The following is a 25,843-nucleotide window of genomic DNA, read 5'->3' as shown; positions in this document are numbered from 1 at the left end:
CAACAGGAGGTAAACAAAGGTGCAACAGGTCACCCCACAATGACATTCACTCACACTCTCTCGTGAGCTTCAGTACCTTCAGGGCTCGGCAAAGATACTTTCCAGTTGTATCATGATACGATACATAATACTCCAGCAGCAAGTATTTGAGACACAGATACAAGATACGTACTCCCTCAACTATTGTATCCCATACAATATTTTCCATTTGTATCTTAAGACACTTTGATACATTCACAAATGTGTTGTTATAGATCTATATAATGTAGCAGCAAACGCATATGCACAAAAATGTTTGCCTTCAATATTTCTCAACTCCAACAAACTTTGTTTCATTTGAATTAGATGTCTGTTAGTATGTTAAAATTTTTGCCTTTCTTGCTTAAAGTATATATATTTCCATTCCGAAAAAATTTATGGGGGTTGCTTTAGCTGTTTGACATGAAAGCTCTTTATACACTGCGCTGTCATTGGTTTTTGCTTGTGCCTTTTGCAATTGATGGGAGTTGCTGCTCTGCTTGCCGAACTGCTAGTGGGTCCCCATTTAAAACAAGAACTTCTGTAGGAAGCCTCTGCACAATGGCGCAAATACCGCTGTGGTGTCTTACCTTGTGCATAAGCGTATTAGCGTTTATGCAATACCGGAACACCGGACAGGTGTACAACAGCAACAATGCTGGTAGCGAAATTTCTGTTTGATGCATTGTATATACAGAGAGCACATAAAGTTGCAGTCACCTTCCATACTCTACGTATCTGCTGGCGTAATGCGTTCGTTCGTGACATATTCATTACCATGCAATCATTTTCCGATTTTTCTTCTGCAAGAAAACTTGTGTAGCTCAAGAAAGTTTCATACAAATTGTAGTGGGACAAAACGTCACAGAACACCACAGCCATCATTCAAACTACTGCCGCTTATAGCTCCAATTACTTGGTGATTTGCAACAGTAAGAAACTTAAGGGTGAGCTAATAAAAAAAGAAAAATATATCCAAGATGGAAAGGCAGTTATATATCACACAATCACAGTGAATACGTCAAAACACAATACAGGCCATTAATAGCTTCGAAATTTAAGCATGACTTATGTGTTACCTGTTAAGGTCATACAATGGACAATTCACTGCCTGTGGAAATTCAGGTGGCTTAGCGGCAGCAGTATCAGCTTGAGAAGCGGAGTTCAGCCAACATTTATAGTTTCGCACAGTGATGTCGTGATAGCCAGTATCTTGTGTCTTAAGATACACAATACACATTCTTTCATGTATCGGAAATACAGATACTGATACATGTCTTGCCAGACGTATCATGATACAGATACAAGATACCGAATGATTATCTAAGATAGTATCTAAGATAGATGTATCTTTGATACTGCCCAGCACTGATTACCTTGCACGGTTATTTCAATATACAAGGTTGCACGGAAAATGGACAAGGGTTTTGAGTGCTTGAAAAAAAGGCTGTTTTATCAAAGTTACCACCAAAGTGCCAAATAGAAATTATGAGCTTCATTTAGTGTGATTCACCTCTAAGACTGCTCAAAATAGGTTTTTAACACTCAATCTTACCACCAGACACCTTTACTAAGCGGATTTTCAGTAATCTGTTGGCTTCCTGTTCAACTTCAAATAAGATTTTATGTGGGAGAAGCTTTTTGTCTCATAAATGGTACTGCTGCATGATTTATCAGATGTTGCGTTTTCAGGGATCATGCAGTTTTTTTGTGTGGTCTCCTAAAGAACGTAGCAATAGGGCTCTAAATAGTAAATGGTTACAACACCATATAAGGTCCATAGGCTTACTTCAGGGAGAGTGAGAAGTCGTGCTTGGAACTTTCACTGTTGCGGACGAGGTAGCTTCCTTCCTTCAGAACCCTGAGCAAGTTCTCAGCGTCAAGGCGACTGATCGAGCCATGGTACCACCTTAATGGAAGAAAGAATAAAGTCATAAAAAAGTATTTGATACTAGACCACGCTGGTGCTATGGTATCGCAAGTCCCATGCCCATCATCGAGAGATTGCTCAATGCCTCATTTTTGGGATGTGAACACTATGAGATTCATGTGAAAACATCATAAATTGCCCATCCTACCAAACATGTTGCACCATGTGCTTAGATGTTACAGTTGCTGAGAGCAGCTTTCTTTTTATGTTGAGAATAGCAAACTGAGTCACAGCTGTGTGCAGTCAGCCATGCTTATGCACATATTTACTTTATTGTGCCATTTGTTTGCCAATTGTTTACAATGCACATGTAGTGTGCAGATATTAGAAACTTGAGGATCAAGTCAGATGGTAAGGGCTCATTGTGATTGCCCTGGTGAATACAAGACGTTGATCAATACTAGCCTACAGCAACTGCTTTCGTCGCACTCGTTTGTAATTTTCTTTATATCTTGCATCTGAACTATTTCTACTTAGACACTGGTGCATTGCCCAGTCAACCTTTAAATTAATAGCAGGCAATAGGACATTTGGAGGACACTACAATAATTATCATGAGCATAAGCAGGCATGAGAAAGCTGGTGCACAACAAACATCCCAGGGACAGCATCATGTGAGACTACACAAGAAGCCACATGCAGTCGTACTTACCTAGAACAAAGTTGCATTTGTCATGAAAATGCATTCGTTATATCCATTTTTGTTGTAAATGTATATTTGTTACAGATATAGGCGAGAAAATATTGTAGATTTATTTTGTTATATCTGTGTTCATTATCGAGGTCTGACTGCACCAGCCTTCTTTTTCTGTACCATAAATATGCGCTGGATGCTTTGAGCAGGACCTCAAACAGGACACGTTACAGCTACTAAATCTGACTTTCACAACTAATTCACTACAAAGCACCCACCATAAAGATAGCATCTACAATTTAGCAAGGTCTCTACAGTGAAGTCTTGAAGCAAATGAACATGTGCAAGAGCTACCACTTTCATACGGGCCTTTAGTAGTGCTCAACAAGTTATCCAACTGCAGTCACACCAGTATGGTAAGAAACGATTCGAAAAGAATAGGCATATCTTAAACAACCAGAGCTAAATGCATGATAGACATGTGCTTTGGTACATCTTTGTCGGTCAGACAAGTTGTGAATGAAACGTTTGCTTGAAAACAACGATGCCATTACATATTACAATCAAACCTCGATACAACAGTCGGTAAAATCAAATTTCCTTCGATTTAACAAAATTTCATTATATTGAAATTTGACCTTTTGTAAAATAAATACAGTCGCCGATGAAGGGGCCGCAACATTTTACGAATTATCGAGAAATTGGAAAAACAAGTTTGAATGAGAAAAAGAAATCATTTTGTTGAATATGAGAGTTGTTGACGAAAGATGCGGTTTCATGCTGTGTCGACAATAAGCCAGCCAAGCTTTCATGTTCACTCCACCCCCACGGCTGATAGTGTTGCTCGCAGTGGGACAATGCTATGATGAAAAGCAGCAGCAGTGTGGAGTGAACGCTTTGTCTGCCTCTTGCTTCAATTCGTTAAAAAAAAAAACTATGGGGTTTTACGTGCCAAAACTACTTTCTGATTATGAGGCCTGCTGTAGTGGAGGACTCCGGTAATTTCGACCACCTGGGGTTCTTTAACATGCACCTAAATCTAAGTACCATGAGTGTTTTCGCATTTCGCCCCCATCGAAATGTGGCCGCCCTGGCCGGGATTCGATCCTGCGACCTCGTGCTCAGCAGCCCAACACCATAGCCACTGAGCAACCTCGGCGGGTTTGCTTCAACTCGTCTCCCAAAGTCGATATTGTGCAACCCCCAGCACTAAAGGCACTTAGTCTTTGGCACGCTTCATTTTTCGTTGTTGAGCAATGTCACAATCAGTTCACATACTGAAATGGCAAATTGGGCTATCACACAGGTCAGCTTAAAGGGCTCCTGAACCTCTCCACGCGCTTGGCAAAAAAAACATAGCCCATGGATGGCTTACACTCCTGTGAACATCTCAGCCAAGTTTTGCAGTCGTGCATGACGCATGGAGCTCGCAAGCGGAGTGTGAAGTCACCTTTCTCTCAAACGCTCTCTTTTCGACAGAAGCCTGCTCCTCACTCTTTTCTGGATGCATTATTTCATAATATAGCAGACTCCTCCACGTGGCTGCTATTGGCCTGTAGCTGACATCAATCAAGAAGAATGTTTGAACCAGTGCGCTTCTTAATTACTACTGTTACTGTGTATATTTATTGCCAAAGTTTAATAAACAGGCTTAAGTAAGCGAAAACGTGTTTTTGAATTTCCATAATAATTACGTACTTCTGGAAGACGCTGACTATCTATTGTCTGCTAGCTCACACTCGGCCGTGGTCGCCCGCAATGGAACCAACCTTTGGCCACCCTGCTTATCGATATCATAAACACCAGGTCTTGCTGATTTCGTCTAGTTTTGAACTATCAACTAGCCTCAAGCGAGGTAAAACTTAAGGTCAGACTACACGCACCCTTGCCAGCATGCACAAACTCCTGGCCACTCCTGGTTAAACGGCCTGGCAGACTACTTATAGCGCTTAAAAATTCACAAGTTGGACATGACTACTATTCGTCAGTCAAGCTGGTGAAGGACGAAGCCCATCTACACCATGTAGCACAGTCAGACTGGACAATATCAGCGTGAGCACGCAATTAAGCCCTGTCATGCACAAAGCAAATGCTGTGCATTCGTACTACAGTTGCACGTAGCTGCAGTCTGCTCAACAGTGTAGATACCGTAGCCGCCACAGGGTGACATGGCAAGTCCACTCGCTGAGCGCACTGCAGCTTGCTGAGGACAACCATGTTTGGCTAATGTTTGGTGTGTCGTAGGTGCCAAAATCGGAAGTAGTATTGTCTGTGTTAATATCCAAGATCAAATTTGAACTGCGCACCACCATGACGTCCAGCAGGCAGAGTGTTGTGGGCATGCCCGGCTCCCCCGTAGCCTTCACAGTGCAAGGCATTGAAAAAGAAGCGGAAGCACCGCAAAGGGTGTGTTTGAGTGTGCTTGAACGCCACTTCTGCTGAATGCATTGAAGTATTTTTTGTGGCAAAGTATTCTTGAAATAGCCTATTTCAACTTCAAATGCATTTCTCCACTTCAATAAAATGTGGTTCAGAGCCCCTTTATGGCCAGCCTAAGTCAGCTGCTGCCGTCAAACACCTCTTGTATTCATACATGGCACAGAACATGGCTGAAAATGTCCACCCACGGGTACAGTAAAAGCTTGTTAATTCACAACTCGTTAATTCTAAATTTAAGATAATTCGAAGTAGCCGCTGCGGTCCGTCCAGCAATGTACTGACAGCAATATGTAACACATCTGTCCAATTCTCACTGAAATCCGCACCGTCACCGATAATTTGAACTCCGCTCCATTGTAGATGGGGAGTGTACTAATGCGCGGGAGCACATTGGCGTTGCTGGAGTAGCCACACGAGCTGCGCAGCTTTGCTTTTTCAATCTGCGGCCCTTTGTTTAGGCCTGAGTGGAGAGCAACGTGTTTGCACCCGGCCAGGCATGGCCAGCACCTCTGTTGCAGGTTGTTCTTCTCCCGTTCGGTTCCGTATAAAGCTCATGGGCAATAAAATCGTCACCGTGTGCCATATGCTGTATGTGCAAGCGAAAGCATGCAATGGTGAGCCGGTGAATGCGGCTCAATCTCACGTGCGCGAGCGAAGAGTGCGCCCTCTCCTGTCGCGCATGAGGCACGGGACAAATGTCTGTGCAAACATCTCTGCAAACTCGCACACTGCAAAAATCTGCGATGTTTGCAGAGTGCGCATGGTGCCCGTAGCTTCTATGCGATGTGCTTCTACCTTTCATTCGCGTTGAAGTGAGGGTTGTACGAAGGTCAATTCGCTCATTGCTACTGCAGCGATTCCCCACTCCAGCATTTTTCAGCGAGTTTCCGCAGTCATCGAGCGAGATGTGTTCATGTTTACCTGTGCGCGTGTGACATCGTACTTGTTAATTTAGTTAGTAAGTGAATTTTTACAAATTTATACGGCCAATAAATCTACCATCTTTACTTCGTGCAGCTGTCTACTAATTTCCTATCGCAATTAATGTTCACTTTTCAGGCGAAAAATTTTTTTTTCTCTGCACCAGTCAGCGCGACGAACGTGCGGATGGTGCAAGAGCCACCTCGACATCGGGCAAGTCAGACTGCGTTGGCCGCGTCCGGTTACGCTGCCGGCGCCAGTGCTTAGAAGTATAGATGTTGTTCCCGCCAACGTGACACGTTGGTGTGTTGTTCACGCCAACGTGCCGTCAGACTATATATGTGCCTTAACCAAGCGATTTTTCTCTGACTTTCATTAGATCGAAATTTGTATAATTCGAAATTTCCTAGCATCCCCGTGGAATTCGAATCAACGAGCTTTCACTGTACATGCTGCGGCAAGTGCACAACATTCACTGTTCCTACCAAAGGCATGTGAATTGTGTGCAGGCATAGCCTCGGGTATTTGCAAAATATAAACTTTCTACCTGTGAATGCATGATACAATGCAAAGAACCTACAGTAAAACCCTAGCGATGTTTCTTTCACTAAAATGGAAAAAGATATGTTTGGAGCAGGAAATACCACCAAGTGTGTAGTTTCACCTTAGAAATGATTTGTTTCATCAAACTTAGCCTTCAAAAACCAAGAAAATCTCAAATAAATGTTGTTGGGAATGTTATTCTCATTATCCGCACTTAAGTTCATGTGGTTCTAGCTTTTGGGTCCATGAGGTGCAACAGCTCCTAGACAAGTGTGATAACAATGATGATAATGATTACACCACAGTGACGATAGATTAGAATTCAGACAAGACAGACAGGTGACCAACACAAAAGCAAGCAAAAGAAGTTTTTATGGCAAACAACTCCTAAATATCAGTAGTAAACTTTAGTAAGCTGAACTCTATCTGCAATATTGCTTACAAGATCTCAGCAGCAACAACTGCCTCAGTTTTATAAAATTTTCTTTCTGTCCAATCACTACTATTATTTACTAGTACTATCGGCCAGCTTCAGAAGATAAAGAATGCCTAACCAAGCAAAGAAGCACTCACCCCTGCTTTTCAAGAGCGACGCTGGTGTCTACTTTCTCGCCGACGACGCTCAAAGCGGCGCAACCAAAGTTAAGTGTAAGGTTGTGCCGAGACCGCTTAGGCGAGTTCGATGCATTCAGGTTCAAGTTCAGGTTGAGCATGGGTCGTGCTGGAGCTGTGAAAAAAGAGCAAAATAATAAATACGCACAAATTATGTGGGAAAGTATCTGTGGGAAAAACACCTTGAATGGTCACTTTCTATAATACTTTTTCTTTTACGTAAGAAACCATCGAATGTGATGTGCTTCAGTAACGTAAATGGCAAAAATAATGTGATAATGTTTCTAGTGTCCACTCAGTAAATACACTTGAAATCCATGTTACATGAAAATAACACAAATGGGACTTGTGTCCATAGACAGATTTCGTCAGCCATGTCCTCGGCAAACAAATTTATTTTACAGTGAAGCTGTTAGGAGGAGTTCCACAACGGTCTTCTTGCGGTGGCATAGCCAGCATCAAATGTCAATCAGAGGAAAGCCAGCAATGTGGTTTGCATTGGAGCCTCAAATTTGCTTTAAATTGTAATTATCAAAACTTATAAATTAACAGTTATCTTGCGTACAGTAGCTCGCCTGAATAGACAAACATTTCTTTATGTGGTTTATCTCAGCCAGTAACCTGTAATTCTTGTCTCTTCTACCAGAATTCACCAGCTCCATGTTGGAGGTGAGCTAGGAAGGGCCCAACTTATCAACATTTTATAGGAATTAAGTCTCTCGGCGTTAAGGCGAATTTTAGTATCACTTTTTATGAGTACTTTCGTTCCGTATCATCTCTATGTTTCTTTAACAATAAAAAAAAAAAAATTACCAACGATTGCGATAATCCCTAATAAGAAATTTGAGTGTTTTTCCTGTTTTCATTCTGCGATACATTGAGGCACCGCACCAATCATCACACCGAATGACAGAGTCACGACACTCAGCGCTATATATAGACTGGCCACACTGTTGCCGCTTCCCAGTAATTGCAGCTTATGCAACCATAATCGTTACTGAGAAACGCTTGCGACGAAAGCTATGTGCGAAGGTGACCTTTCTGTTTCCTTTTCTTTCCTTTCCCCGTCATGGCCGGTGCCGCCGCTTCCACAGAAGTTTCGCACCATCTTGCACCATCTTGTAGTGCTTCAAGGTGGCTTCCTCTGCTTTCCTCCTCGCGGTCTCTTCGCTCTCACCATATTTTGTCACCCCCTGCGCTCCACGTTGCCTCTTTCATCTTTCCCTGTGCTTGTTTGCTCGCTAACGCCGCTGAGGCACACCAACACTCAACGCAGCAACGACCGCCTAAGAGCTGAGCTATAAAAGCTACCACAGGTATATGTGCAAAGCTCAGATATAGTGAAGCATATGAAAAGGCTCAAAACAGCGAAGGAATTGCGCCAAATATAGTGAAGCTTTTGCAAAGTCTTGGGCAGATTTCAAGCAGTGCCGATACAGACCCTTAAGACTACCACAGGGTGTATGTGAGAACTCCCTTATACAGCTCTGCTGTCTTTGATGTAAACGTAGCTTGGATTGGCATGCGCCCTCAAAGGTTTTTTTTTTCCAAAGTCTTACTACACCTGCTTTCTTGTCGAAGCTTTGTGGAATGCGACTACAAAACATTGGGGAAAGCAAGAAAATCACAATCGTTTTTCGCAAGCCCTGTCACATTCTGTGTATCATGACTCAACTCCAGCTCTTCATTAGCAATTTTTGCAGCCAGATGGACGACATGTCGCCAGTGGCTCCACAAACCTGTAGTATATTTACTACTGTGACTTAGATGAAAACACACGTGGTGCAGATATGTGAAGCGGCTATCTGTATAATCCACACAACAAACTTGCGCTTTCCACATATGAGCAATGATTTTGAATGTTATACCTCAGCATCATAATTGTAGCCTGCACTTCCATGTCTGAAGGTTTAACCTGCTGCAAGGGACAAGAGCATGGCTGAAGTATAAAGACACATGCGATACATGCGTCCAAAGACACAACAAGCGAGTGATTCTATTTCAGCGTGTGACAAACATCGACAACTTGGTTAGGCTCACTCGTGCTATTCCCTCTCCTGTTCACCACATGATAATCTTCAGTGATACTGAAAGATGGGAGAGGGCAGTTTGGCTGCATTCAGCATGTGCGGTGCAGCCAGAGTTCGCCACAATCCGCTCCCTCTTTAAGCTCTCATTAGATTCCTATTGAAATACATTTACTTTCATTGGATTCACAGTGACTTCAACTGAGTGGCATTATATCACAGGTTGAACAACTAAAACAACCCACAATATAAAGGAGAAGTAGTTCATCCTGAAAGATGCACAATTTTATATTCCTTTAGGTTAATGGATACTGCATTGTGATTTGAAATCAGTGTCTCCACACCTTGAGCGTTTATACTGCCCAATTTGCTCCTTTTATGCCTTTCTATGTGTATCTGTGTCATTTCTGTGCTCCTTAATTGCACATTTTGCTCTCTGGAATTAAAATTAGTTTTTGACAGTAATACAGTACTTCTGTGAATGGTCTTCAAAATGTACCTTATAATCCACTGTACATAGAATAAAGTCCCAAAGCCACCTTGACTGTGGGCCACTAATGAAAGGAACTTAGCTTAAATAAATTTAAGCACAGTATTCCAATAAACTGTAAATTATTTTTCGTGCCCTCTCAAATATTTCACTCCATAGTTTATCACCTAAAAAGTCCATGAAGTTTTGCCAAGCTTTTTCCACTGCGAATGACTTGCACATAGTGTTCTTATTCAAAAACACATTAGCTGCATAGTTTAACCCCATGTATTCAACATAAACAGTGACTGGAAATATCGCTGGAGCTAACGGTGCAATAAGAGCACCTCTCTTCATAAGGGCAACAGCTGCCCTGCAACTGCTCAGACAGCAAGTCTGCAATATTTTCTACACCCATGATAGCAAAACAAATTTAAGCAAAAAAAATAATATGCATTAGCGCCAAAGACCAGCACTTTTGGTTTGAACAAGCTCACGTAAATTACTCAAGCGCAGAGCAAAGCAAGATGCGCCATGAATGAGCACATTTTGTTCTTGGCAATATAGTAGGTACAAACTGGCACAAGTACAGCTTGAACTTGCAAGCAAGAACACAAAGAGTAAACCAACTTGTTGTGCTCCATGTATGCAAGGTAGCAAGTCACTGACCGCTGGGCCTGGCAGGTGGACCTGCGGCAGGTGACTCCATCGCAATGGACGTGTTGGACGAGGATGAGGAAGAGGAGGCCATCATGGCCACTGAAGGGGAGGATGAACTGGGGCCACCGCCACTGCTGCTCGAAGCTGTTGGCGCAGGGCTGGCGCGACAGAGCTCTGAGGCTTGTGGAACTGTGCTCTCGGGGGACGGAGGGGGCAGCCGGACAGCCGAGGGCGGCGCCGCTGGAGTGTGCTGCGTGGGCGACTGCACTGCCGGCCGGGACCTGCAATTTCCATCAAAGAGAAGATTAAATTCAGAGGTTTTATGTGACAATGGTTTTACGTGAGCGAAAGGAAAATGAGTGGATTTCAAAGATCCGAGCAAGACAGCAAAATGCTGTAGTGAAGGGCTCTCTATGAATTTTACCACTTGGGGATCTTTACGGCACACAAAAATGCTTAATAAAGGAGTATTTTTGCAAACAGCCTGAGTTTATTATTCATACACAACTTACAGTAAGTTGCGTACCTCATATGCATATGTAAGTGTACAAGAGTGTGCCCCAATTACTGTCACACAATTTGGTCGAAAATTGTGCCTCTGATTTCTTGACATTTCTCCGCATCCTTTCTTCAAACATATCATTATTTTTTTTTTTTTTTTGTATTTCAACCGTGTTTCACGCAGAGTTGTCTATTTTTGGGAAAATGGCCTACCTGGACTTGCAATCTCGAAACTAAGAGAGGCCAGATACTCTTTTTCCGAAGTCGCCAAAATTTTAAGATTCACCGCGAGATTATCCACTGGGCTCTCAAATGTGGTGCGCTTAAAGGGGCCCTGAACCCCTCTTTATCAAAGTGGAGAAAGGCATTTGAAGTGAAAATAGGCTATTTCAGAAATGCTTTGCCACAAAAAGTACTTCAATGAATTCAGCTGGAGCGGAGTTACTGGCAATCAAACACCACCGCTGTGCTCCCGTTCCTTCTTCAATGTCTTGCACTGTGAAGGCTACGCAGTTCAAATTTCATTTCGGATGTTAACGTAGATGCCATTACTTCTGCCTTTGGTGCCTATGATGCGCTAAGCATAAGCCAAACACGGTTGTCCTCAACGAGCCGCAGTGCGCTCAGCCAGTGGACTCGTGGCAGCACCCTGCGGTGGCTGCAGTATCTACACCATGTAGGCGAACCACATCTTGATGTCAGCTATCAGGCAATAGCAGCTGTCTAAGCGAATGATGAAATAGTGCGTCTAGAAAAGAGTGAGGACAGGGCTTTCTGTTGAAAAGAGAGCATTCGAAAGAAAGGTGACTTCGCGATCCACTTGCGAGCTCCACGCACTGCGTAGGACAGCAAAACTTGGCTGAGATGTCCAACCCATGGATTATGTTATTTCACCAAGCCCGAGGGGTGGTTAAGGGCCCTTTTAAGCACTTAACCAGCAGTGGTCATCCTGCAGCCTCTCTGGCCATTTCTCACCTTGAGAAAATTGTTAGGAAGATAATCCAATGCCAGACATGAAGAAGCATCCGAAGACTGGCCATGGAGCTGACTCTATCAGTGACAACATTGAGAAGAGCCATGCAAACGGACCTGAAGATGTTCCCTTACAATTCCCAGAGAAGACACAGACTGACAGAGGTGAAAATAAAGGGCAGGTGGGAAAAATGCTGGCTGCTGTTGGCACGAAGTGCAAATAAGGAGCACTTGGCAACTGCCTTCATGGTAGTTTTCATGGTAAAGGCTTGTTACAACACTTGGAACTCTTGTGTGCTTGCTCTGACGTCAGAGCTTGCCGATGCAGCCAGTTGGACAGTTTCTTTAAAAACTCATGTGGTGTATGTCAAGGTTTGAGCTGCACATTCCTCTTGTTTTTGTGACAAATGATGCAAAGATTGACACTGACAAATACCTTTAAATTATTTTAGAAGCTCATTCACTGCCCTGGTGCTAGTCCCACTTTGTCGAGTAGACTTTGTTGAGTAGACTTTGCAGCAGGATGGTGCCCGAGCACAAAAATCGAAGAGCGAATCAACAGCAAAGCATTGGTGTCATGCTCTCATTCCCAACTTTATTCCATTTGAAGAGTGGCCAGCGAACTACACCCTGACCAAAACACAATAGCCTTATGTGTATGAGCTGTTCTTGAAAAGGAGGCCCACACCCATCACCAAACCAGCATGGCGGGATTGAAAGAATCACTGGAGCAAGCATGGAAAAAAATTTCCCTGGGATAACTTACGTGCTGCGAGGAAGCATACTCAGAACACTTAAATGCCATGACCCACTAGAACTTGTGAATATCAATATGTGCCACCAGGACATTAGTTAAAACATTAATTAGTTAATTTTAGTTATTTAGTCAATTATGCATTTCAATTGTTTGTGAAAATAATGTCTACCTCTTCAAGTAGACTACCTCATAGGCTAGAATTGTGCTGCCTGCCATAAGCAATACTTAAAAATTTTTGAAAGTCTTTGCTGAAACACCCTGTATATTTGGTGAACACCTAATAAATTATTTTCCCGATATTTCTTAATTATCAAGCTAAATATTAGGTATAAACCTTGTGACAGTACTTATGGCACTCCTTGTAGATATATAGACCTTGTAAGCATTTGTAGAAAAATTTGAGTAATACTTCCAGCATATGGAACAAGCAAGAATTCATCAGTTTCTAACACCAGTGAAAGGGGCCTTGAACAACTTTTCATGAAAGTGACGAAATGCATTTGAAGGTAAAGCAGGCTATTTCAGAAATATTTTGCCACACAGAGTAGTTCAATGCGTTCATCAGATGTGGAGTTACTGGCAATCAAACACGCCCTTCGCGGTGCTTCCACTTCTTCAATGCCTTGCACTGCGAAGGCTATGGTGGAGCAGGGCATGCCCACAACGCTCCGCCTCGTGAAAGTCACTATGGCACGCAGTTCAAATTTGATGTTGGAAGTTAACATAGACGCTACTACTTCCGATTTTGGCACTTACGACGCACTAAACGTTAGTAAAATGTGGTAGTCCTCTGCAAGCCGCAGTGCACTTAGCTGGTGTAAAGCCCCTCTATTCTTTAAGCCACTGGACTCGTCGCGGCACACCGTGGCAGCCGTGGTATCTGCGCTATGTAGCAGGTCGTAGCGACATCCAACTTGCTCATTTTGAAGTGCTATTAATAAGTCTTACAAGTCATCTAACCAGGAGCGGTCAGGAGTGAGCGTGCACTTGGAAGCGTGCGTGTGTTTTGGCCTAAAGTTTTGCGGGGTATGAGGCTAGTTGAGCGTTCAAAACTAGTCGAAATAAGCAAGACCCGCCGGCTACGACGCCAATAAGCAGGGTGGCCAATGTTTAAATACTTCGTGGGTGGCTGCAACCGAGCATGAGTAGACGAGAGTTGGTTTTCTCCAGAAGTACGTAATCATTATTCAAATTTGAAAGCAGATTTTTGCTTACTTCAGCCTGTTTAGTAAACTTCATCAATAAATATAGACTGTAACAGTAGGAAGATGCGCACTGATCCAAACACCCTTCTTGAGTGACAGCGCCAGCTGCTGGTCAATAGTAGCCTTGTAATAGAATAGGCTTTTTTCAAAATAAAGCATCCAGAAAATAGTGAGGAGCAGGCTTCTGTTGAAAAGAGAGCATTTGAGAGAAAGGTGACTTCGCGCTATGCTTGCAAGTTCCACACACTGCGCACTACTGCAAAACTTGGCTGAGATGTTCACAGCAGCTTATGCTATTCGTGGACTATGTCTTTACACCAAGCCCAAGGGCTGGTTCAGGACCCCTTGAAGCTGTAAATTTAAACTCCTCATGTCCCATTACACACACATACTTTTTCTTTATATCATATTATATATTATTTATATTATATTATATTATATTATATTATATTATATTATATTATATTATATTATATTATATGTAACCTTGTTTAACAGCATGTCCTGTCTGCATCCTTCTAACATGCTTATATCAGGTTTACATATTTAGTGTTTTCTGAGAAAAAAACAATCCTCAGAATGTGGTAACTCTTTCATTCCTTAACTCAATGAGTGAACATGGCATATATAAGCCCACGACCTCGTCAATGCATTTAGAGACTCCCAATGTAAACTCAAGAGGAACTTGTGCAAGACTTTGAGAGAATTCAAGTGCCCCCTAAAGGACTCCAGGAACTTCATGGACAATGCAAGAATGTTAACCTATAGCATGGAGAAGCATACAGCTTGAAATGCTGCTGCTTGTATGTTGCCGCAGATATGTACAGTTGACTTCCATTAATTAGACCTTGATGGGAGTGACAAAACTGATCGATTCATCCAGCCAGTTGAATTAGAAGAGGCATAAAAAGCAAAGCATTTGAAAACACTGCTACCTCATTTGATAATATTCACTCAAGTCTAACGTGCCCCTGAATCTACTGTGCACCAAGTTTTTATGGATTAAACGTAGAAAACAATGTGCGGCCATAGCCAATGCACACCTAATTTTAGAACAAAAAAAAAAATGCAGTATACCTATGATTTTAGAAACCAGGAAAAGATAAGACTGGCAAAGTTGATCTTCACAGAATGCAAATTTATTTATGCTTAATGTCCATGGTTAGCATGCTTTACCTCTATAGGTCCCAACATACCATCCTCTGTGCAGTCACTTGTGTTTGATGTTCTGCATATCTTTATTGTGATAGCAATTATATGGACATTCCAGGCATATTTCTGTCGCCGTGAGGTTCCATATCAGTGAAAGCATATGAGGGTGAGCCGGTGAATGCAGTTCAATCCTACATGTGTGAGTGAGCAATGCGACCCGGATGCGTGCCCTCTCCTGTTGTGCGAGGAAAGGGGGCTGAAGCGAGGGAGGAGGGGCTTCTTTCTCCCGTGGCTGCTACAGTGCCTCGATGTCCTCCTCACCCGCTGCTCCGTAGAGTGGAGACAACCATGGCGTCTACTACAGCGTTGGCCAAGCGAATCGCGGACGCCGTAGTAGACACCTTTTGTGGATGCCGTAAGGACGCGTTGGCGGTGCTTGTGTGTCTTGGAAGCGGTCTGCGACATGGCTAAAGTGCGCACCCACGCGGGCTTCATCTTGAAAGTGATCTGCGATTTTTGCAGAGTGCGCATGGTGCCGGTAGCTTTGTATGCGCTGTGTTTTCATTGTTTCGTTCGCGTTGAAGTAACAGATGCACGGAGGTCAATTGGCTCACGGCTACTGCCACGATTCCTAACTCCAGAATTTTCACAGCGAGTTTCCATGCTCATTGAGTGAGATGTATTCATGTTTACCTGTGCGCGTGTGACACCGTGCTGGTTAACTTAGTTAAAACACTTTGACGGGCTAGTTGGTTTGAATCCATGATAGAATGTGTAAGCGCGACTGAACAAGGACGTAGAAAGGAGCAGACACACAAAGACAGCGCTGTCTCTGTGTGTCTGTTTCTTTGTATGTACTCGTTAAGTCATGCTTACGCATTCTATCATTGTTAATTTAGTTAGCAAGTAAATGTTTCCAAGTTTATACGGCCGATAAAACTACTATCCTTGCTTTGTATAGCTATCTACTAATTTATCGCAATTGGCGCTTCGCCTTTCGGGCGGAACTGCGAATTTTTTTTTAATGACCCTGCAACCATTACGAGCATAGTGGTGGCCTACACTAGCCACCTCATGAGTTCGTCATGCGGTGCAAGACTATGACACACTGAAGACATGTGATCTGGCTCTATTGCTGCTAGCGTATCACTTAAAAAATTCAAGCAGTAACCATTTCAGGATGACCATCGACATTAATGCAATTAGCACTGAAGCAATTTAGCAACGCACCATATTGCCACCATCGAAACTTGTCACGTATGTGGCATGTACTGCAGCCTATGCTCCTCTCTCCCACTTCCCTCTGAACATGCTGCACCATTTAGTGGCACCTTCACAAAGTTTGTGCCTGGTATGTGTCTGAATGTACACTCAGACAAGATTTTCTGAATATACATATATGATGTGTGTTCGATTCTGCCCAGGCAGCAGCGGAAAAATTTTAAAGGATTTTTTTTTTGTTATTGCAGAGAGCAGCACATACCTTATGGCATGTGTTCAGTGACTCAAGTTGGCGTGAAAGAGGTTCATTGAAGAGTGGCACATAGCTTGTGGAGTAGGTGATACCTAGAGTATGATATACCTAGAGTATGCGACAACAGGTACGTATACCCCAGTCCGACAGTTGGCTATGAATTTCGTTTTCCCAGCACAGCAGACAGATTTTCTACCTATTAGACCATGGACTACCCAGTGACCCAAGCTGGCATGAAAGAGATTAGATATGGACAGACAGAGTGACAGACAAACATACGGTATATTAGGCGAATTTCCCAAAGAATACTAATTGAATTAGCAACTTCTCTTTTGGATGAGCTTTCCTAATGAAAGTAGCGTGTTGTCGCCAACCCATGCAAATACTTGTTCTGTCACCATCTAGTAATGATAAAAGCGGTGTGACACTGGGATCTGACAATAGAATGTTGCTAATGCTGTGAATGCGGTTTCAGTTTCATATCTGACTGCAATATGAAGGTAATCTACAGGCCCATTTTCTCGAAAGAAAGCTACACACTAGGATCAGATAAATATGTAATCATTCATTGTGAACTGCCATTTTCACTTGAAACTTTGCTGAGGGCAGGCTGAAAATCTGTGTTTTTGGAGGCAGACAGCATGCCTTTGACACATTCACTGTCCTCCTAGCACCAAGACTGATGCTCTAGTCATAAAGGTCATAATCGTTGTCACCATCAGGGGTCAGGAGCAAGTATGTTTACCAGTCAAGTTCGAATTATTCGGTGAGGGGAAATTAGAGGATTAAATAACGATAGTCCTGACTAATTGAAATGCATGGGCAGCGGTTTGGATTCGGACCTTCTGTTAGAATTGAGAAATTGTCAGGATGAAAAACTGAAAAACTGAATTAAGTGGAGTTGAATTAACAGAACTATACAGTAATGGAGCTATTTTTTCATTCTTTCCTTGCAGGTTTGCTTCACAAACTCGCAAATCTCAGAGACAGTACACGCAGATCAATGCCACTTTCAGTGGAGTGAAGCGGGAACTCGCTGGAGTCCATGTGCACCAATGTTGCCGGTACCACATCTCAATCAGTGCTGTGTTATGTCGCACGAGATGAGTCTGATCATAGCAAACTGTTGCCTTTTATCAAAACCCCATACAAGGTTTATCTATTTGCTAGCGCAAAGTGGCTGTGTGTAGTGATTAGGATTGTGGGCTTCTAATTTGCAAAATCATTCGTTCGATTTCAGGTATACCTGCTTGGATGTCTCTCTCTTTCTTTTTTAATGTGCCATGCCAGAACCAAAGTTTGATAAACAAACCCAACTGGCCTGTTTCCCAGCTCATTAACTGTTTGCAGTGACATACTCATAAAGAAGAATGACAGCTGGTGTTGAATACCCCAACCCATATTTGGTCTCGATATATGTATAGGGAATAATTACACATTCCAGCTAAGGCATATTTTGGAATTGTTTCAGAAAGTGCTACAGGGAGTAAAGCTAAATAACAATCTGATTACAAGTTGTTTTTGTGCAAAAATGAAAGCAGGATGACACACATACACTTGTGACAAAAACAAAAATCTTTTTAGCCTTGAGAGCACAAAAGACACTGGGATAGTGTAGGCAGATGTAAACGAAGTGCTACAAAGACAAAGCGCTGTGTGCACTTTCTATGCTGTCTACACTGTCTTTCATATGCAAAAGGCTAAAATGCAATACCAACATTCCCAAACTTACATTCTTTTAAAACAAACCATGATTGGCCATCAGCACAGAATGAAATGTGAACAAGAAAAAACTGATCAGAACACCTGTCATGGAGTGCGCAGATGGTTTCTAAACATGCCTTAGTCCCAGTTATATGTTCTAGAGCTGAAGTGAAACCATGATTAAAAGTGCAGGTGAATCAGGGAACTCAACAAGATAGTCTAGTTAGATAATCTTGTTAGTGTTTGAAGCTATGCTGGCAGTCCATGGAAAATGCAGCAGCATCAGCTGCCATGTTGGTCTAGTACCTATGATCGGGGACTTGCGGAGGCGAGTCACCATTGCTGCGCTTGATCCTTGGCAAGTCCCAGGGCCGGTCGTAGTCGCTCTCTGGTCTCGAGTCCGAGCTGGGGCTTTGATTGTGCGTAAGCAGTGGTCTTGCAGCAGGATACCGCTTGCTGTTGTCAGAGAGCCTCCGCTCAGCATTATCAATTTCAGCCGAAGTTGAGGAGATTCCCTGAAGATAGAAAATTTTGGACTGAAATTTCAAAGTATGCTGACATTAAGGCCACGTTCCTTACTTTTCTGCACTGGATAGTCTAGATGGAAGCACCTTTCTTTTATCATCAGAGAAGGCAAGGAGCAGGATTCATGAGACAATCACTACAACATAGAACGGATCATAAAAACAAGCCAGCACAGACTTTGGCAGTGGGTTTGTTCCTAGTATCTTTCCCTCGCCAATTGTAAGCAGTGGATAGTGATGGCGAGCAGCTAGGATCCACCAAGCTTGCTTGATGAGATTATCACTTCAGGAGCTTTACTTGGATTGGGGTAGCCAAGAGCTGATGCTTGCTCTTTTTGTTGACCACGTGGGACATTCACAGCTTCGTCAACACACAACTGCATTGCTCTATGTTAATGTGAAGAAAGTTAACACTATGACCTTTTTTTCTTGAATCGGCTGTGTGCAATGCTATAGTGCAGCTTTAAAGGTTTGCAAGTTCCACTGACCTCTGAGAGGCTGCCTAAGAGACATTGGTAACCTCTCTGCTCTGTGTCAAAGTCAACTTATTTGCTCAATTCTCCACATCTCTGCCTCACATTTCTCACTGTGTACCACACCTTCTAGAACAGATTGAAAGGCACATTCACTGGCTGCTTCACTTTCACTACTTTCATTGGTGAATCACAGACTTAAGACAGGCCAACATATGCTGGATTAACTGGTTCTTGGCTTGCTGCTTTTTCTTTCAGTGAAAATACGCCAGCATGTCTTTAAACAGACTCACTATCATTTTCATGCCATTTTCCATGTTTGAAAGACTGACATTGCTACCGAATTGTAATGGTGATGCTCAGCTTCACTGTAATACACCTTCATTCTTCTTGTAATCTTATTAGAATTCATTTTTACCCTGCTGGTCATCAGTACTTGCACATACATCATGTCTTTTTTACAGTTCACTTGTCTGAAGAGTAATAACGGTGCATGGACACAGTATAATGAAGTTTATTCATCTCATCGATGTAAACAATACGTGCCTACCTTAAAGGGTGCTCCATTGATTACTGTGGGTGGTGCGGCTGCTACCAGTCTCCCCCGCTTTTCCTCAGGTTTTCGAGGACTATCACAGGATGAGTTGGAGAGGCTGTCCACGGATGGTGATGCTCTGAATGACTGGAGGGCGCAGCTGGAGCCATTTTGAAGCGGTGCTGCCGTGCTTGCCACATGCTGCAAGACAACATTCAAACGCCAATGCACCTCAACTCCCACAACATTATCCTCTACGAGCCCTTCACTCTGAGTACTCAGTGTGTCCACTAATAATATCACAGGAGAATGCAACAGTGAATTTGCCCATTTGTCTAGCTTAGGTGACTTCACTTAGGTCATCCAGCAGCTGTACTTGTTAAGATGTCGATATCTGTGTTTGGAAGCATTTGAAAAACTCCTTCCATCTAAGTTCAGGTAACCATCTCTGTACACCTGGGTAGGCACGATTACTAATTGAGATCAAAGCAGGCAGACATGATTAAAATTATGGGTAATTCACAGTATCTAAACATGAAATATACTGAGTGCACTGCAAATGACACATAAAAAAACAATTCAAGCATGTTAATCAGTTATGTTCCACTGTCGCCGCTGTTGGCCAAGAAGTTTGACTGTGATCTGACAGAAGGAAGCGAGTTCCCATTCGCATTTATTCAGCTCTGTGAGCTCTGCTTCGGCTGGTGAAGGGCCTTATTTCATAACTGCTTCTCCCCCTCAAATCCTTTCTTTTCATGTGTCAAAACTGCATATCTAGACAACAAACAAGAACAAGAAAATGATTATTGTAGTGGTGAAAGCAACTAAACAGTAAGATGGAACATAAGCATACATGAGCATGGCACACCATTTCAACATTGCCTCTCATGGCACTAAGTGAAACTGAGGAAAAGAAAAAAAAAACCGTCACATGTGAGGGTCTGCAGGGCTTACCCTAGTTGTTGCTGAAAATTCATCACACTATGGGTGAAACTGCTCACAATGTTTTTTTGTCTGTTATATACCATGACTTTCTACAAAGAAATTAAGCAATTTTTATAAACACCTGTGGCATATAGCTCTGTTCTAGCCCTTGGGCTGATCTGCTTAAAGAGGCGGATTGTATTTGCACGAGAAATCAAAATACATAATGCACTAGTTAACAAATTTTAACTAATTATGTCTTTAACTAATTATCTTGCGACACATACTGCAATTTACAAATTGTAGCAAGTGAGACTGCAAGGCATATGCACTTGAAGATAATTCTGTGGATGACACCATTTTAAAGATATGCACCATCAAACCTGCAGTAAGATGCACTGACGTTCCACTTACTTTTTTAACAGAACGCTGCTTCATGCATTGAAGCGGAACAATAAAGGTAATTGGGGCACCAATGTATTCCTTCGCAAAGTTCAGGAATAAATATCTAAAAAGTGGTGTCATCCTGAGAATTCATTCCAAATGCATCTGCCTTGCAAACTCCCCAGCTACAATTTGTACATCGCAATATGCGCCGCAAGGTAATTAGTTAAAATTTGCCAAGATTCTGACTGGTATCACAGAAGTTGCGGGGCACAGTAGCGCTGAACTTGGCATCACAAGTTAGCGGCTGGGAATGATTATATTTCTTTAATTGCTTTTTTATACTGGTTGTAATAGCATGTTATTATTTTGTATTACTGGCAGTGCTTCCAGGGCAACAAAGTGCCAACAGGGATACTAAAGCTGGAACCCAGACTGTTTTGTGGGTTGGGGCTTGGTGAGGCATGCACATGCCAAGAGTGTATGAGATTGGCTGTCTGCTATTTACGCACTTTGCTGGGGATGGAGAGGGGCGAGGGAGGGAGCATGGGCTGGTCACATACTAATGGAATAGCTTCAGGAACTGACACCACTAAAAGTGACACAGCTAAAACATAGGATGAAGCTGGAATATGCCATGCTGTAAGTGTTACACAATGCTACCCATGCTACACAATGTGACAAATCTTATATTGGCTTATTTTATACATTTCTTCTTACTTATTTTAAACGTACCAACTGCTACTTGACCAATCGCCTGTTGATTGTATGTTCCATTGTATGGAGATCATCACGATCATTATCTACATGCTGATATACTTCGTGCCCGATTCCCTGTCATGGGTACTGTGCCTACGTGGGCATCAAAACATGGACATGTTTCTTGGCCGATCTTTCGTTGTGTGTCTACACCATAGCATAGCATGGAAACAATTATCATCAACAAGTTATAATTGCCTAAAAGAGGTAGTTGGCATTATCCCAATGTGTATTGCCCAATTCTTGACCAGTCTCCCGTTGTGTGTATGCACCACAGTACGGAAAGCATCATCATAATCAACACGCAGACACGCTCCATTGGTCGATACCCTTTTGGGCCATAGTATGGAAACCATTATCATCATCAACATGCAGCGACCATATGAAAGAGCTAGTCAGTGTTGGCACCAGAGAAGTATACGTGCGTTTGTAGCTTAGAGCATCAGGCTGCTGCGCTGCCACGCCAAGGTTTGAAACCCAGCCGCCACCGAATGCACTTTTTTTTGAAGTGAGGTTGAATTTACCTGACAAAAACATGACTAGCGACAAACTGACTGATCAACCTAGGCCAAACTATGGCATGATGGGCAAACAAAGCTTTGCTTTAAAAAAAAGAAATAGTACAGTGTAACAGAAGGTGGACTTCACTGCACACAACCATCTTTAGTCTCACTGAGCTCTTTGTTAAAGAATTGAAGGAAGTACTCCACTACATCAGCTCCAGCATCTAGTTGAAGGTTCAGTTGAGGAGGCCCAGTGAAAGGAAACCGGCAATGCAGGAGAAATATTACTCTTCCTGGTATCAAGTTCTGTCCATGCACGTGCATAGCTAATGTTGTCCACACTGTTGTCTTCACTGTCGTCTCTGTCATCAGAGGTGAGATAGAGAGCCCATGACTCACCAGAGTCCTTCGAAACCAGTTCGAAATTGCTTCCACTTGAGAATGCTGATGTTTCGGAAAGCACACATTTTCTTTTTGTATTAACACTATGCACTGCATTACCAGTGCTTCCCAGGGGGCTGCCATTTTGAAGTCAAGTGTAGCCAGCACAACAAAAAAAAAAAAAAACTATCTTTGCTGGACGTACTGTGGAATCTGGTATTGTTTTCTACAAATGCACTGCAATAGGCAAGCCAGGGCTATCTCGAGGACTCTATTATGAGGCCAAGCATCTTTGGACTGGCTTGGCTTGACTTCCGCACTTTCTGCAAGTAAACCCTTAACGAGCTAAGCCAGTCTTCCATATGAAATGGGTTAGAACACGAAAATGAAGGACCATATATATATATATATATATATATATATGTGTGTGTGATTATAAAGTATCACTTTAGATTTTTTGCATCAAGTATTTGTCCATCACAACCATCTTACAAGAGAACAGATGCAGTGCCACTGGAATGTTTTTTAGCAATGTGCTGAGCATACAATACTCCTTTCATCATGCTGTTGATAGCATAAGTGCAAAAGCAAGAACTATTCAATACCTCTGATGCACTGATGGCATATGATGAAGCGGTTGGCCTGAACATTAGGTGAATAGTGCTGCTTAATGAATGTACCTAACAAGTATGGTATAGTATGGTAAAACTGGCCGAGCTGTTATTGATGATAGAGCATGACCGGGCACACCGCCAGAGCATGTGGTCTAACGTGGCTAGTTCTCCACAGTCGCGGCAGGTAGCATTGGTGTAAGTATCCTGATAGATTTTATGTAAGAGCGACAGATTGGGATAGGTATTCGTTTGTAGTAGATGGAGCGTTAATGCCTGAGGTCTATTGAGCCGCGGATGAGGACCAAAGTAGGTTCTACGGTTGAGATAGTAGTGCTTAGTAATCTCATTGTAGGTGGAGGGCGTGTCCCTGTTCTCTGGGGAGTCGGCTTCTGATTGGTCGATGGTAGTGCGGTGGGCAAGTTCACGCGAAGCCCCGTGAGCCGACTCGTTGAGGTTGGGAGGAGCACCCTTTATCTGAACCTGATGTGCGGGAAACCAATAAATTAAGTGGTGGCTGATTACCTTGCCCCAAAAAAGTCTGAGGGCCTGCTTGGAAACGGTGCCTTTTAAGTATGCAAATATTATACAGCAGACAACTTTAGTTTACTCTTCGTATAAAACAGGATCCTAAATGTGCTCTATCTAGTGAATCTATTTTTCCCAAATAAAAACACCTGACTTCAGTGATTCCTGCATCTCTGAAATCACTGCGACAACAGAAACTCCCCCCTCACTCCACAGGCCCGAGTTCGAGCAAAGCTCTAGCAGTCTTGTGCAAACTCCCAATCTGTATGCAATTATGACAAGATAAAAACAATTGGATCATTATAATGAGAACGGCAAAATGATGACAAAGCTGGCCTAATGACATTGATGGTGTGATGAAGGTGGCATATTGATGACGACAGTATGAACAGGATGTCAAAGGCAAGGATAATTACACGGTAATGACAATGGTACAACAATGGAGGGGTGACAACAATAATATTGATAGCAGCGTGGTGATGGTGATATAAATAATTACGGCGACATCATGACAACTTAAATACTCCAGCAGTAAAGTGCCGCATGTGGTATTCATATCCTTTACAAGATATACGACGCCTATATCACAGAATAACGCTATGCACTGCAGTGCAATGGAATAGATGGACAGAGAGACAGAGTGAACTCTGCTTTCAGCTCTTAGTTGGTGCTGCAGTAAAATGCACTGGCAAGTAGGAATTTGCAGAGCTTACGCTGGAATTAGCAGCAACTGGCTGTAATGGACCATGCCGGCCTCGTTTCTCATCAGGCCTGCGGGGACTGTTGTCTGAGGAGGAGGATGACGACACATTGTCTGAGGATGTAGAGCGGAACCCATTGAGCAGCACTGGCGCCAGGGCCATAGGCTCCCCTTCCTTGCGGTGGCCACCATGCCTTGGGCGCCGCACTGGCTCTGAAGGGAGCACCTGAACAAAAGTCAGGGTCAAGGCGTTTGAGTCCTTCAAATGACTGAATGTTGTAACAGTCCATAAACGAAATCTGTAGGCAAGTTTAAATTGTGTATTTTAATGGGCACAGTTGAAAAATAAAGTGGGCACACAGGCTGGAGCTATCCTCTATTTCTCGTTCCAAGCAAAAAACCCTAGCTTTCACAATGAGTAGCTGTTTACTACTATTTAACAAGCACAATCATTCAATTTTGCTGCTATTTTAGCGAGGCAGAGAACAAGAGCAGCTGCATAGAATTTATTTGTGGTATGCATAAAAGCGCCAACACATTGAGAACAAGCATGCATTTCATAACACTGCAGCAATGTGCAGAGATATCTTGACAAATAATCTGATGAATACAACGCCAGGTAGAATTGCAGATTGAAGGATAGCATGAAATCTGAAACCATCAACAAATGATGACTACTCACCTTGACACCTGCGTGGATGCTGCGCTTAACGGCGACAGCGCCGAGAGGTGCAGCAGGGGGGTTCTCAGAAATAGGGGACTGTGGTAATGGATGGTTCTGGTAAATGGCCTTGTCGGCCGCTGACGCTTGCTTGCTCGCCAAACCCTGCCCTCTGGTGGCAGGAATCGGAACTGAAGGGTTGCCACCACCACTGTTGCTCGAACCACGAGGTGTTGGTGCTGGTTGCTGCTGAACGTTAGAAGATGCTGAAGTGCTGCTACTGCTCCCCTGCAGTAGGATACACTCATGTTCTGCCAGTACACCCATTTATCTTTTTCGTTAAGTGAGTGGGCATGGATGTATTTACAGATGAACCTTAGCATTAAGTTTCTTCTTTCCCAACTTATATGCAGAAACCTCATGTATATATGTGCTCTGCAGTAGGACATATATGTGTCCTTTTCTGCATGCTCAAGACAAAAATACAATTGTTTGGGGAAGGAGTTTGTTCAGCTGATCTCGAGAGGGAGGGGAGTGCAAACCCGGTAAAAAATTATCAAAACACAGAAGTGATTACCAAACTGGCTTACACCAGAATTATAGCTGATGGTTTTGTTGTTCTCAGCTGGTTCCAAATGGTAATGTGTCTCAGGACATAAACCAGACTCAAGGGGCTTCTTTGAGCAGAAGAAATACTGATAAACCCGCTATAGACTTTTTCACAGGTGAGAAGGGAAAGTAGGCAATAGCAGCCTGCCACCTCATTCCCAACTCAGTGGACTGTTCAGCAAGAGAGCAGCATGCTCTTCACACGTGGTGATGCCCTGGTCAAGCTCTCGAAA

At 43.0% G+C, this 25,843-nt stretch overlaps 1 protein-coding gene across 1 annotated transcript in view; it reads right to left on the bottom strand.

The window, feature by feature from the left end:
- The window catches only part of LOC126542336 (uncharacterized), a 76,012-nt gene that overhangs the window by 9,959 nt on the left and 40,210 nt on the right, over positions 1 to 25,843 (bottom strand). Inside the window, exons 5-12 of the mRNA XM_055077393.2 lie at positions 25,023 to 25,289; positions 24,354 to 24,566; positions 19,566 to 19,751; positions 18,598 to 18,615; positions 18,325 to 18,533; positions 10,263 to 10,534; positions 7,059 to 7,212; positions 1,808 to 1,927 (exon numbers count right to left, since the gene is read on the bottom strand). Coding sequence (XP_054933368.2) covers positions 1,808 to 1,927; positions 7,059 to 7,212; positions 10,263 to 10,534; positions 18,325 to 18,533; positions 18,598 to 18,615; positions 19,566 to 19,751; positions 24,354 to 24,566; positions 25,023 to 25,289 — 1,439 coding nt within the window. The remainder of the gene's footprint in view (positions 1 to 1,807; positions 1,928 to 7,058; positions 7,213 to 10,262; positions 10,535 to 18,324; positions 18,534 to 18,597; positions 18,616 to 19,565; positions 19,752 to 24,353; positions 24,567 to 25,022; positions 25,290 to 25,843) is intronic.

Source organism: Dermacentor andersoni, chromosome 2 (genome assembly GCF_023375885.2).
Source record: "Dermacentor andersoni chromosome 2, qqDerAnde1_hic_scaffold, whole genome shotgun sequence".
Lineage (NCBI taxonomy): Eukaryota > Metazoa > Arthropoda > Arachnida > Ixodida > Ixodidae > Dermacentor > Dermacentor andersoni.
This window is presented reverse-complemented; position numbering and strand designations above follow the sequence as displayed.